Consider the following 15379-nt stretch of genomic DNA (forward strand, 5'->3'; position numbering starts at 1 on the left):
GTCTTGCAAGAGCAACAGTAGTATGACTCAGCAAGAAAAAAGTGATTGTCTTTAAGAGTCAGGGCCCAAGATTAAAATGGGTGGGCACTAGGTCATTGGGTGGAGGGAGAAAACTAAACTCACTCAGATGTTTTCTTTGTACTTTTCTGATTCCCCCACACTCATCCCCCTGACCCTAAGAATCTGGCCCATTTTGCTCTTGTTTGAAGATCTGTTTATACCTTATTAGGCATTACCTGAATACCCTCCTGATGCTATGCTTTATATAAACAAGAGGTGCTCAGTAAATACAATTTGCTTGGGAATTAAAGTATGGTTTTTATTTAGCACAAATTAATTAACAAATGTAATTAAGATCTGATTAAAGGAATATGTAGAAACTTACAATCTCTGTGTTTTAGTAAGATGTTATGTTTAATGTTTCCACCCAGAGTCAATGCCACATATTTACTCTAGCTTACCCCCGTATGGTGAATGGACTTAGACTTTGCTAGTTGTTGTCAGGCCAGTACTGCTCCAGGAAAGATTCTGATCGTAAAACAGAATTTCACTGTAGCATTTCTGATGTTAGCTCAATCTGAATAGGAATGTCTCACCTTTTCATAGGGAAAGATCCTTGCTCCTCCCTTCGGCGAGACATTTTCCTCCATGGCACATCTTTCAGTCCCCACCATTTTCACATACTCCAACTCACGCACTCACATTCACTCACTCTTTCACTCACTCACTCTCACTCACTCTCTCCCACTCCAAATCATATCCAAGAAATCCCTCATTATATTGGATTTGTTTCCATAGCCATTAATAATATGACCTCTCACTGGCTGTTTGGAGGCTAACATGGAAGTAATGGAGCTTAGCAATTCATGATTGGTCCAGCTTAATGAGGATTATGTCATGGGGGTTGGATCTATGATGCAAAGGCCTAGTCAGTTTAAGCATACAAAACCCATTCTCTGTTAGGCCCATCAAAGGGGAGTCTCTACAGACCTACCCTCTGAACACCTTCTTACCGACCTTGTATCACAGTTCTTCTATCCCATGATCTCACCTAGAGTAAACAGTCCAGCTCCACATTGCAATGCTCTTTACACCAGCATGGTTCAATAATACTGACAGCTTAATTCTCCTAAAAACACAGTTCAGGCCTAGTCTGGACAGCTGAGAAACAAAGCCTTATTTAATCTAACTTCCTTATAGCCTGTAGGCACAAACTAACCATAACACTCTTTTACAATGTTTTATTAGGTACTACTACTACTATTTAGCATTTCTATAGTGCTACAAAGCATACGCAGCGCTGCACAAACATAGAAGAAAGACAGTCCCTGCTCAAAGAGCTTACAATCTAATAGACAAAAAATAAATAAAGTAAGCAAATCAAATCAATTAATGTGAACGGGAAGGAAGAGAGGAGGGTAGGTGGAGGCGAGTGGTTACAAGTGGTTACGAGTCAAAAGCAATGTTAAAGAGGTGGGCTTTCAGTCTAGATTTAAAGGTGGCCAAGGATGGGGCAAGACGTAGGGGCTCAGGAAGTTTATTCCAGGCGTAGGGTGCAGCGAGACAAAAGGCGCGAAGTCTGGAGTTGGCAGTAGTGGAGAAGGGAACAGATAAGAAGGATTTATCCATGGAGCGGAGTGCACGGGAAGGGGTGTAGGGCTGGACGAGTGTGGAGAGATACTGGGGAGCAGCAGAGTGAGTACATTTATAGGTTAGTAGAAGAAGTTTGAACAGGATGCGAAAATGGATAGGGAGCCAGTGAAGGGTCTTGAGGAGAGGGGTAGTATGAGTAAAGCGACCCTGGCGGAAGATGAGACGGGCAGCAGAGTTTTGAACCGACTGGAGAGGGGAGAGGTGACTAAGTGGGAGGCCAGCAAGAAGCAGATTGCAGTAGTCTAAACGAGAGGTGACAAGGGTGTGGATGAGGGTTTTGGTAGAGTGCTCGGAAAGAAAGGGGCGGATTTTACAGATGTTGTAAAGAAAGAAACGACAGGTCTTGGCAATCTGCTGGATATGAGCAGAGAAGGAGAGAGAAGAGTCAAAGATGACCCCAAGGTTTCGAGCTGAGGAGACAGGGAGAATGAGAGAGCCATCAACAGAAATAGAAAACGGGGGGAGTGGGGAGGTGGGTTTGGGGGGAAAAATGAGAAGCTCGGTTTTGGTCATATTTAATTTCAGGTGGCATTGAGACATCCAGACAATAATCTCAGACAAGCACGCTGAAACTTTGGTTTGGATGCAAGGTGAGATATCAGGGGTAGAAAGGTAGATTGTGTTGACATTGTAAGTATTGTGTTGACATTGTAAGTAGTAAACTATGCCATATTTTGTTTTGTCGTTTGAATATTTTTACTGCTGTAATTGTCTATTGTTTATGTTTGATTTATTTTTACAGTACACCGCCTTGAGTGAATTCCTTCAAAAAGGTGGTTAAAAAATCATAATAAATAAATAAAATATTCTCCCTGATCCCCAGAGGCAATGGAGGGTAAATGACTTGCTCATAGCCTCAGGGAATGTTTGTGGGATTCAAACCCTGGTCTCTCTCCTTCACACCTACTGCTGTAAGCACTAGGCTACTCCTTCACTCCATTTGAATGGGGCGTCCTTGATTGTCAGACCACTACTTTCACTTCTAGGCTACTTCACGACTATCAGCATTGAATGAACTTATGAATGAGTCTCTGGAGGGTTGGTAGAACTGCTTTTTGCTTTACTATTGAGCCACCACAAAAATTAATATTTTGCTCCCTAGTAAATCAACAATGCAACACAAGGTTTTCATTGGTCTCTTGTGCTCAAGTTGAATTATAAATTAGACATGTGTGAAGGGTATATTTCTCTTTTTCAGGTTAAGAGGTCTTCACTAGTCTGAGCATTAGTTCAGTATTTCAGTAGGCCATTACTAAATTAATTTGAGAAATGTCCTATCTTCCATATCTTACAGCCAACTGTGCATCTAGTTCACATTAGGGATGTGCATTCATTTGAAACAACATAGGAAGTGCCAACTATATATCCTATGTTGCTGGCAAATGGAAATGTGTGTTTTTCATTTGCCGTCAAATGTGTGCTCTTTAGAGTTCACGCTCTTTTAGCAATATGCACTAATTACAAAGAGTGTGCCTTTTTGCAAAACCATCCCACATGTGTGCACTCTTTCAGAAGAGCTTTCAAGTATTGCCACACTGGGTCAGACCAAACGTCCATCAAGCCCAGCATCCTATTTCCAACAGTGGCCAATCCAGGTCACAAATACCTGGCAAGATCCCAGAAAACTGAACACGGAGTTTAATTACACATTGAGTGGAGAAAATTTGTCTCCGATTCATATTAAATTTACTACTTTGTACATTCTTAACAACATTGCTCTTGTGTGTGTGTGTGTGTGTTTGGTGGTGGTGGTGGTGGGGGTGATCAAAACAAACATTCCTGGAAATAACATACATTGATATTTTTCTGACTGCAGACTCCTAGTTTGCATGGCAGACTAAAGGAAGCAACTCTTAGATGCACAATGGTAAAAATCCAGTTAGATACTTCCATGATGAGGCGTAGATTTTTGTGTCTGTTTTATGAAAGGATTTCTTCCATTCTGTGCCTGGAGAAACCTTTGATAAATCACTCTTCTATTTGAACAATTTGACAGGAGCAAGGGGGCATTTCTCCAATTTTTATTTGAACAGCCTGCAGTCTTTTCAAATAAAAACTTGTTTTTAAGCATTGATTATTTAAGCTATTATATCTAAAGCATCAAAAGGGGAATGTGGAAGTGGCACTATTTTTTATTTTTATTTTTGGCTAATCGCCTTTGAATCTTAAGCTAAGCCAGATTGCCCAGGGGTCCAGCAAAGACTACAGTAGTGACAGAAAAAGAGTAGTCCCTTTTTACAATTACCCTTCTTTTGTCTGCTCCTCTGCTAGTACCTGAGTAACTTGGGGGCCCTTTAACTAACGGGCTGGTGCAAGTACCGACAGTAGTTGTGCCCTCAGCACCCACCATGTCCTGCGCTAGCATAAATACTGAAAAAATATGTCCACATGGTGTTATCTGGCGGTAATCGTGCAGTGTCGTGCGCTGCCTGGTTAACGCCGGGTTAGCACGAGAGCCCTTACTGCCACCTCAATGGGTGGTGGTAAGTGCTCCTCCCTAAAATGGCCACATGGCAAGTGCAAACTTATCGCACAGCCATTTAATTTTGGGCTATTTTAAGCCTCTGCGGTAAAAGGGACCCTGGCGTGCGGCAAAAAAGCCATCACCGCTAGCACAGGGCCCCTTTTACCACAGCTTAGTAAAAGGGTTCCTTTCTGCTTTGTTCCTGGGGTTTAGTTTGTTTTGCATAAACAGGAGGGGAGGGGTGTGGCTGGAGCAAAGCAGAGCTATTCTCTCTAATCCAGCTCCTTCTCTCTTGTGGAATGGAGTGAAGCTGGAGTTTACAGCTGAATAAAATGTTCCACTTTTGTCTGCACATTTCTACTTTTAAAGTGTGGGCCCTTATTCTGCTTTATGTGAGGGTCTGTCTATTCTCCTCTAGTGTAAGACCCTCCCCTGCCCCCTCCCACACACAAAGGGGATGATCGCAGTTCCTCAGATACACAATTTAAATAATATATCACCGTAGCTTTATTTGGTGATCTAAGAAGGGAACCCAGTCTTACTGCTTGAGATTTGCTAGTCAGAGATGTATCATCCTAAGACAGGAAGACTGCTTGCTAAGCAGTATCCAAAAGTTGCCGCCACTGCAAGCCTTGCCCCAGCTGCCCAAGTGACCTCTTTTGTCCTGTCTTAGTAGGCTGATATTTGTCACAAGACAAGATGTCCCCAAAGTTTGCCTTGAATTTTAAGGCCTTCATGAACCAGGAACAATCTGAGCTCATTGACGATGATCAACATCCAGGCGGTGATCTAGCACATTCTGGTTCTTCTGGCCTTTTCCTCTCGTCTCTCAGAGGCTTTGAACACCTGCTGTGACATCAAGATTGAAATGACAAAACATTGCATGTGCAGACATACCAAGTCACATACATTTGGCATGTGACACAAGCTTCCAGCCCCATTCTCCAGCTCACATGCTAAATCCCCATCTTCTCACACATCTCAGGCAGAGCCCCCTGAAAGAAACCCCTCTCTTCCAGGCCCCACTGAAAAAGCCAGCTAGCTATCCCCCAGAAAATAGCCTCCCAGTACCCCCCACCCCCAAACTACCTCATCAATGCACTGGTTGTTTTGTGTAAGGTGGGCAGCACTGAACCGGCTCATGAGTCTACCGCCAGAGGTTGCAGGTGCCATTTTGAACTGTGGATCCGGCACAGGCAGCAGCGACTGGGAACCGCTACTGCCTACCTTACCCTAGACTACCAGAGCATTGTTCAGATAGGTCTGGGGGAGGGACAGTGTTCTTTTTGGAACTGTGTGTGGGTGAGTTAATTGGCATGAATCTTCCATTATCCTCATTTTGGGGGGGGCTTTGAGAAGAAGGTGGAAGCTCAGGTGGGGGAGGGTTTGAGCAGAAGAGAAAGGAACACACTTGAATCCAGGACGGGCAGGAGGATAGGGAGACAGGAGAGAGGGAAGGAGAGTGAGTGTTGCTGGCTTGAGGGGGGGCAGGAGGGAAGTTAGAGAGAGGGAGAGATGCTGGCATAGGGGGAGTTGATATTGAGGACATAAGAGTTATGTTGGATAGGACAAAAATTAGGTCAGAGAGAAGGAAGATGTTCAATATGGTGGGGGGATGGGGCAGGGATACAGGGGCAATGCTGGGCAGGGCAAATACGGATGTAGAGAAAATATGGATAGCGGACATGCAGAGAGAAGAAATGCCAAATAAACATGGAGATCCTGGCAAGACAGATAAGAAAACAGAGAGGAAATGAACAGACAACAAAGGTAGAAAAAATAATTTTATTTTCTACTTACTGATTCTGTTAGTTTTTCACATGTACATCTGCCAGAACTGGTTTTAGACATCGCTGAGGCCTGCAAGAAAAAACTCCAATATTCTCCAGCATTGTGGGGGTAAATCTCCAGCATCGGGATGGGCCACCCTTTGCGTCTCTACATGTGAATCTCAATGATATAATAATAATAATGTCGCCTTCGGCACCTAACCACTACACCTCTACTCAGGAAATCTAGACTGCCCCAACTTGACATTTCGTTATTTAGATTGTAAGCTCCTTTGAGCAGGGACCATCCTTCTTTGTTAATTTGTACAGCGCTGTGTAACCCTAGTAGCGCTCTAGAAATGTTAAGTAGTAGTAATACATGTGAATCTCAATGATCTACAAGTACTAGTTAATTGGTGGAGGCTAAAAAGATGAACTTCACCCAGGGTCCCTAAAATCCTTGAACTAGTCATATGCTCTGTGCCTATGCACACAACACTCTGGGTTAGTAACTGAATATCAGGAGAGACAATTTTATCCAGATTGAGTGACTGTTCGTTGTTGTATAGAAAATCAACTGATTTTTAAAGGTTTTAAAAATATATATATATTTTTTTTTATAAAGCTGCTATATGTTAACATGTGTCAGTGTAATTTTATATTTGTTTTTCTATTTGGATAGGCTGTAGTTTGTTCATACCTACCAAAGCTGTCCTCAATAGTGGGGGAGGGGTAAATCTTATTAATATATATATTGGGGTAAATCTTATATATATATATATATATATATAGAGAGAGAGAGAGAGAGAGAGAGAGAGAGAGAGCATGAGAGCATTTTCTTTTGCCAGAGCTGGTGGTTAGGAGGCGGGGTTGGTGGTTGGGAGGCGGGGATAGGGCTGGCCAGACTTATACGGTCTGTGCACTGAAGAGGACAGTACAAATAAAAAAAGTAGCACATATGAATTTATCTTCTTGGGCAGACTGGATGGACCGTGCGGGTCTTTTTCTGCCGTCATCTACTATGTTACTATGAATAGGATTATCAGTTTCTTTCATCTAACTAACTTGATTATTTACATGTGTCTTTCTCTGTGTGTATTTCTTTTTATAGCTCCACCAAGGTTTACAAGAACACCCGTTGATCAGACAGGGGTCTCGGGAGGAGTGGCATCATTTATCTGCCAAGCTACAGGCGATCCAAGACCTAAAATTGTCTGGAATAAAAAGGGGAAGAAAGTCAGCAATCAGAGATTTGAGGTATTAGGTCCATTGTTCTGTTCCTCTGAAAAGTATACCAATGGTGTAAATGTGGAAGGGTGTGCATTTTTTGTGGAAAGTGACAACGCATGACAACCTATATGAAGAGATAGATTCTATCATTGGTCTGTGGTAAATTTGAAACTTTCTTCATATGTCCATGGCATGAAAGCAGATTGCTGGCAGCTTTACAGGATGGACAGTGTATATATCTGAGGAGTGGTTCAAATTTAAACCCTTTCTTTTTCAATGTGTTCCAAAAGCATTTACTGTAATCCTTACGAAAAGTAAATGGAATGTATTTCAAACTAAATTAAGGGAAAGTGAATTAAGGGGCCCTTTTACTGAGTTATATTAGGCTCTAACAGGCATCTAATACAGCTTAAAATGATGTACTGTGGTAACTGCCAAATGTGTGTGTGTGTGTTCTAACTGTGAGCTAAAAATATTTGACATTTTTTTTGGAAGAGTGCTAATCTATATGCACTGATAGTGCATCCTTTAAAGATTATTATTCTTTTTTTTTAATGTATTTTTCAAGACCTCATCTTAACATTTTAACATCTGTTACACACGCCCTAGTGTGTTTATTAATCAGCACTGAAGATATTTTTTGCTCAGTTGGACATTAGAAGAGAGACTCCTGAGGCAGGCATGTATATGCTGCAACATGGTACTTTGTCGAGTCAAGATTAAGAGTCTTCAATAAAAGATTTTATTCATCATTGTACACTCTCTGGGCTTTCTTTGAAGAGCTATGATAACATGGATACCAAGTCTCTGCATCTGCAACAAAAGGATCATTTGCTGATGCCACAAGACCAGGGATGGAGGCTCCATGGAGAGTCAGTGCAGAAAGATCACCAGCTGTGCCATCATCACTGCTCGGGCCAGGAAGCCGGAGTGGCCAGCTAAAACTTGTTTCTCCAGGTCATTTTTACTCAAAAGTAGTTCAGGAACACATACCTCCACTATGTATCATAAAGATGGCATCAAAGAAAGATGGATGGATAGTGGAATCAACACTGAATTCCTTAAATTAGTTACTTTAATCATATTGTCATTTTACTCTTTGCATATCTTGTAATGTATTAATTATTTCTTTATATCTAATTCTCATGAATTCCATCTACCTTAATCGAAATAATACTTTGTTCTTCTTATTTCACTAATGCCGACTGTCATGGCGGCATAATGTAAGCCACATTGAGCCTGCAAAAAGGTGGAAAAATGTGGGATACAAATGCAGCAAATAAAATAAATAAATAAAATCTCAAGGAGCGTTTCCAAAGAGTAGTCAGAAAGTCAATGACAGACTGCCCAAAACTCAAAACCGCCAGGCTAAACCAAAACATGTGATCCAGGGTAGCATCCGGTCTGCAGCATTTGGAACAAGTATCTGTTGAGGCAATCTGGGCCTGATGAGTGTGCCTTGGGGAGACATACAGATGCAGAAGAAACTTATAGTGTTGCTCCCATAACTGAACATTGGGAGTAACTTTGTAGATCTCAAACAAACAGGAGCGCCTCAAGTTCAGTAGCCAAATCAGCTTTCCACATGGCGGTCAATGAGCAAAATTAATCTCAGGTGTAGTCTCCAGAAGAAACTTATGATGGAATGCCAAGGGAGCAAGTTGCTGAAAAGATTCATTAAACAAATCATCAAAAGGAGGGAACAGAAGCGTTAGAAGGTAAAGTTTGGCATTCTTATGGATAATACTAAGATTTGCAACAGAGTGGACACCAGAATGCTAGGAAGTATTAGGGATGGGATGGCAAATAAGACCAAGAATACTATAATTCTTCTGGTAAAATCAGTTAGCTCAGCAGGGTTTAAAAAAGGTTTGGATAATTTCCTAAAAGTCCATAAGCCATTATTAAGATGGACTTGGGAAAATCCACAGCTTATTTCTAGGATAAGCAGCATAAAATCTATTTTACTGTTCTGGAATCTTGCCAGGTACTTGTGACCATGATTGGCCACTGTTAGAAATAGGATACTGGGCTTGATGGACCTTCAGTCTGTCCAGAATGGCAACGATTATGCTCTTTTGTATTGCTCCATGGTGTGACCTCACCTTGAGTATTACGCTCAATAGGGGGAAACATTGCTACTGTTTGGGTTTCTGCCGGATACTCGTGACTTGGATTGGCCACTGTTGAAACAGGATACTGGGCTAGGGATTCTGGGCTAGATGGACTTTTGGTCTGACCCAGTATGGTTATTCTTATGTTCTTATGTTTACCATGGAGGAAGTGGACAACATGAAAAGTGGAGTGGAGGAGTGGCCTAGTGGTTAGCGTGGTGGACTTTGGTCCTGGGGAACTGGGTTTGATTCCCACTGCAGGCACAGGCAGCTCCTTGTGACTCTGGGCAAGTCACTTAACCCTCCATTGCCCCAGGTACAAATAAGTACCTGTATATAATATATAAGCCACATTGAACCTGCTATGAGTGGGAAAGTGCGGGGTACAAATGTAACAAAAAAGAAGAATGATATAATAGTTTGGCAGTTAAAGTGCAGAGTGATGTCCTCTAAGGCAGTGGTTTTCAGCCCAGTCCTCAGAGACTACCTGGCCAGTTGGGTTTTCAGGATACCTACAATGAATGTACATAAAAAATATTTGCATGCAGTGGAAGAAGTGCATGGTGAGACATCTTTTGCATATTCATTGTGGATATGCTGAATACACTACTGGCCAGGTGGTCCCTGAGGTCTGGGTTGAAAACCAATTCTCTAAGGCATGTCTGAGCATGCTGCCCTTTAAGGCACTTGCTCCTTGAGGATGACCTGGAGAAGTTAATCAGGGATTTGGGAGAGATGAGGCCACTGCATCTCCCAGAAGTGCATCAGAAGGCCCCTGGCCTGTTGGATCCAGGCAAGGGCATCTTGAAAGGGGGCAGCCACTGTTAGCAGCACAAGCAAGCTCCACTAGCCCTAGGGGGTTGTGGAGATAGGCCAAGGGTGGGTCTTTTTGAGGCCCAAGAAGACCTGGGGATAAAGGCCAGTCAGGGATGTCCAGTGTCTCCAAGGGTGTCCAATGTGGTTGCAGCAGACTTGTCCGCATTACCACAGATGAGTGAATGTTGGAGGTGGTGAGACAAGGCCATTGCTTCAGTGAGGAGAGTCTTGGAGTTGCAGGCTGTGTCTTGTCAGGACCTATTCTTTCTTGGAAGAAGGCATATTTTCAAAGCACATAGAGGCATATTTTCAAAGCACTTAGCCTTCCAATGCTAAATGCTTTGAAAATATGCTAGTTAGTGTCCTTTGCACAGTTCTGATCTTCCTGCCAAAGGGGATGTCTCTATTCCAGGTCTACAAAATCCTGAGTAGTGTAGAATGGATAAAACTGAATTGAATTCTCATGCTTTCAAAAAATACAAAGACCAGGGGACACTCAATGAAATTACATGGAAATACTTTTAAAACAAATAGGAGGAAATATTTTTTCACTCAAAGAATAGTTAAGCTGTGGAACTCGTTGCCAGAGGATGTGGTAACAGCAGTTAGTGTATCTGGGTTTTAAAAGGTTTGGACAAGTTCCTGGAGGAAAACTCCTTACTCTGTTATTGAGATGGATATGGGGGAAGCCATTGCTTTCCCTGGGATTGGTAGCATGGAGTGTTGTTACTGTTTGGGTTTCTGCCAGGTACTTGTGACCTGGATTGGCCACTGTTGGAAGCAGGATTCTGGGCTAGATGGACCATTGGTCTGACTCAGTATGGCTATCCTTATGTTCTTATGTACCAGGAGGGAGCTTTCCAGGAGCAGGGTATAGACATTCAGTCCAAGAAACCTCACAAGTTGAATGTGCAGAGTGTATTACTCTGCTGTTTGCAGGAACCTAATGAGTCTGCTGCTCTGACAAGTTATTTGTACTGTTCCATGGGCCTTACAAGGGTCTACCGGCATCTTATACTAATATAGCATGCTGGATCAAAGTGGCTATCATGGCTGCATACATTTTTCAGAGCAAATTGGTTCCGAAGGACCTTAGAGCCTACTCTGCCCAAGTACAGGCAGAATTCTGCGCAGTCTCGCCCAAGGGCATTCACAAAACAAAGACTTGGTTATCTCTTCACTCTTACGTGAAGCATTACAGACTTGATATTGTAGTCAGTGGCCACTTGGCCTTTGGCAGGATGGTGATTCATGGGGCTTCATCTTCCCCTCTCAGTGAGATTCTGTTTATGTATATCCCGCTTGTTGAAAATGGTGTGGCTTAGATTCTAAGGAAGGTAAAACTTAGCCATACCTATTAATTTCCTTTCCTGTAGTCCAGCCACACCATTCTGAGACCTGCCATAGAAGACAGCAGCGTGGGAACTCCCTGGGCTCTCGTTTTTTTTCTCATGGTATACATAGTTCAGGTATAGGTTAATTGTTTTAACGTGATTATCATGCAGTGGCTGATGGTTCTTTAGGGTAGCTGACAGGACCTTACTTTGCTTTGTAAGGTGGGTGCTCTACTGGAGAGTTCCAGTAGAGCACCAGCCTATTCCTGGTGAGGTCACTGGAAATCTCGGCAGTCTACCTCATCTACTGGTAGGAAATGGAGCACAATCCCACTTATTCAGAATGGTGTGGCGGGAGTAGAAAGGAAATTAACAAGTATAGCTAAATTTCAACTTAATGTGCCTAACATTTAGGTGCTCGCAATTATGTCAGCCGTAGATAAGTGCAAGCACCCAAGTGTGGCAGGGGTGCATGTAACCTAAAGTATTCTGCAAGTTGCACATATAAGTGGGAGCCTCCACTCATGCTCCACCTTTCTGTATGCCTCCCCCCCCTCCCCCCGTAAATGCACACTATGTAAGTTACGCAGATATTTACAGAATAGAACATAGGCACATCGCTAGCGCTTAACAGACATATGGCATACATGCATGTGTAAATGGTAGTATTTAAAACCTTTATGCACATAATGTACATTTAAGTGTGCGCTCCTAGTTTATAGAATTGCCCTCTATATGTATAAGGGGCAATTCGTTAAAGGGTGCCAAAATGCATCGTGCTGAATGCAAATTCTATAATGGCATCTGGACTCCCAGATTCCTTTATAGAATTCTAATGCAAATTGGCATTTACTTGCCAACATTTCGTCGCCTACACATATGCCATATCTATGGCAGGCATAAATGCACGTGCCTAAACACAGCACTTTAGGGCTAGATTCTAAATATGGCGCCTGAAAATTCCACGTGGAAAAAATGCATCTAAGCATATTCTCTAACGTGTGTCTATATTTTATAGAATAGGCTTAAATTTCCGTACAGTCTATAGAATACACCTAGCACCTCTCCAGGCTGCCAAATATAGTTGCGGCCATTTACATATGTTTTACTTGGCGTAAATCCTGAAACCTAAATTGGGTGCATTCTACAACAATGTGCATAGATTTTAGAAATGTCCACAACCCCCATGGTCGTGCCCCCCCTTTTAACGATACGATTTAGAATTTAAGTGCGCCAGATCACAGAATATGCTTAGCAAGTTGTGTACGTAAATCTTGATTAATGCCAATTAGTGCTGGTAATTGTTTATTAACATCCAATTGACAGCGCTGATTAGCTAGTTAAATAATTAATACGCCTTGATTTCTGTGTGGAAATTAAGGCTCGATATATAGAATCCCGTGGTTAGTGTGTAAATTACAGTATTCTATAACCTAAACGTGCAGTTTCCCTATCCGTGTTCCTCCCCACTTGGATGCACAATTGAAGATATTATACTCTGAATAATGTGCCAATTAGCACTGATAATTGAGATTTAACAAGCAATTATTGGGACTAATTGGATTTAATTAAAATATATGTGCAGAAATTTAACATGTGGGTCCAAAAATGGGGTGCAGCTATCTGAGGGACAGGGGCGGATCAGGGGTGTTCCTTTAATTTATGCACGTTGTTACAGAGTAAAGGGGATCTGTACCTTTAAGTGGTATTTTTTTCAGTGCCAATTTTTTAGGCACCATTTGTACAATTCAGTGCTATGTGACTTGTACACTCACATTCTAGAATATCTCTATGCATGCACATAACACACACATGCCTGAATGTAACAGTCATACATGTAAGTTCTCATATTTGTAATAGCACTTGTGTTTAGGTGGTAAAGGTTATAGAATCAGGGGGTGATGGCATTATTGCGAAATTCTTGAAGACTGCCCCAGTACTATCTGGATAGTGCCAGCACAGTGCATACATGTTCATCTGACTTTACATATAGGGCCAGATTCTATATATGGCACCTTTAAAGCTGGTGCTGAAAAATCACATTCTTAGCATGATTCTATAAACTATGCCCAAAGTTAGGCATAATTTATAGAATATGCTTAGCAGCCGTTCTTGCGACTAAAATTTAGGCACACCCATTTAGGCCACCTAAAACCAGCCTAAATATCACTGCCTAACGTAGGCTCAGATTGGGTGTATTCCATAATAGTATGCATAGTTTTTGAAATACCCAAGACCCACCCATTCCACTCCCGTGGCCACCCCCTCTTTTCGACAGGGCACATTAGAATTTACGTGCACCACATTATAGAATGTTGTGCTCATAAATTCTAATTAAAACCAAATAGTGCTGCTAATTGGTTCTTAAGTACCAATTATCGGTGCTGATTGGCTTGTTAATCAATGCAGCCAAATTAGCAAGCACAATTTAAGGTGCCATTTATAAAATTTGGGGGATAGCCAGCAATGTTCAGCTGTTAGTCATATAGCTAAGTGGCTTAATTTAAACTAGTAAAAAGGATGAATATTGGTACTATGGGGCAAATTCTTTAAATGGTGCTCAAAATTCAGTGCTGAATGGTATTCTGCAGCGGGTGCTTTGGGATCAGCGCACTTCACAGAATAGCATGTAGCACTGGGATTTGTGCTCAACTTTGGGCGTGAGAAGTTACACCAACTGAACCCAGCTGTAAATCCTGGCGTGCAAGTTGGGCACGAATCCCCCAAATTCTATAGCACTGCGTGCATTTTAAGGGAATGCCCCTAGCACACTTATACCCCTCCCATGGCCATGCCCCCTTTGCAGATCCGTGCAGAAACAGTGGGTCTTTTACAAAGACGCGCTGGTGTTTTTAATGCACAGTAATGATTAGCGTTCGCTAAATGCCAGAGATGCCCATAGGAATATATAGACATCTCTAGCATTCAGCGCACGCTTATTTTTAGTGTGCGCTAAAAATGCTAGCGTGCCTTTGTAACAGGACCCCTTAAACTCTATTGTATAAATGGGCACATGTGTTTTTTCACGGATCTGCTGTATCTGCCCCATTTTGGTGCCTTGCATCTGTTAGAACACTTTTTTCAAGCTTATTTTGTAAACTCACATAGGCAAAATCTGCTGGATTCTATATAGTGCACCTAGCATTCCGTGCCGAAATCCAAGCCTATTCTATAACAATGCACGTAACTTAATTAGCTTAATAAGCTAATCAGCATTGTTAACAGCACTTAAGCGATAATGAGCACTAATTGACAATAATTAGAAATTACTCATCAAGGGTATTTTGTAACGCACTATGCCTAAATTCTAATGTGCGCAGCCAAAAAGGGGCATGGTTATAGGTGGGGGAAATGGGCATTTCATGGGCGTTCCAAAATATATGCGCACTGTTACAGAATATGGCCCTCTGTGCCGGTATTTATGCCATGTTTCCCATGGTGTAAATGGATGCATGTAGTTCTAGGCACTGGGATATTACCTAAGCGTATTCTATATACCGTGCCTAAATCCAAGCGCTGCATATAGAATATTCTTAGGTGGAAATTTATAGAATCTGGCCCAATATGTGTCGTTATAAAATTACCTTACAAATTCACAGAAATTATGGTCAAAAAGAAACCAAGGACAGAAGCAAGCGTAAACATTTTCATATAAAGTGTGCATGTATTTTATGACTGTAGAGACCCTCAGGTTCTTCTCCCTTATTGAACTGCAGAGATCACTAGTGGCTCTATCAAGATAATGTAATCTGACATTTTCTTACCTTTTATTCTGGAATAAGGGAAGGCCCTTCAGCCTTGATTGGCAGTGAAAGGAGGATTTCCTCCATAGGTAAAACAGGGTTAATATAAATATCAAGCTCACAGGAGTTTCTTGTCTTTTGCCACTGCTACTGCTCCCTGGACCCTGCACCCTGCACCACTGAAGTAAGGACAGGGTAATGACTGGCTAGCTCAGCCACTGCATAGGGGGAGAGAAGGAGTGGAGAAAGTTACAAA

At 42.1% G+C, this 15379-nt stretch overlaps 1 protein-coding gene across 12 annotated transcripts in view; it reads left to right on the forward strand.

Moving 5' to 3' along the window:
• The window catches only part of PTPRD (protein tyrosine phosphatase receptor type D), a 1064164-nt gene that overhangs the window by 406276 nt on the left and 642509 nt on the right, over positions 1 to 15379 (forward strand). For all 12 annotated transcript variants that reach the window (XM_030194293.1, XM_030194296.1, XM_030194294.1 and 9 more), the window contains exon 3: positions 6998 to 7143. In XM_030194293.1, the coding sequence (XP_030050153.1) occupies positions 6998 to 7143 (146 nt within the window). The remainder of the gene's footprint in view (positions 1 to 6997; positions 7144 to 15379) is intronic.

Source organism: Microcaecilia unicolor, chromosome 2, assembly GCF_901765095.1.
Source record: "Microcaecilia unicolor chromosome 2, aMicUni1.1, whole genome shotgun sequence".
Taxonomy (NCBI): Eukaryota; Metazoa; Chordata; class Amphibia; order Gymnophiona; family Siphonopidae; genus Microcaecilia; species Microcaecilia unicolor.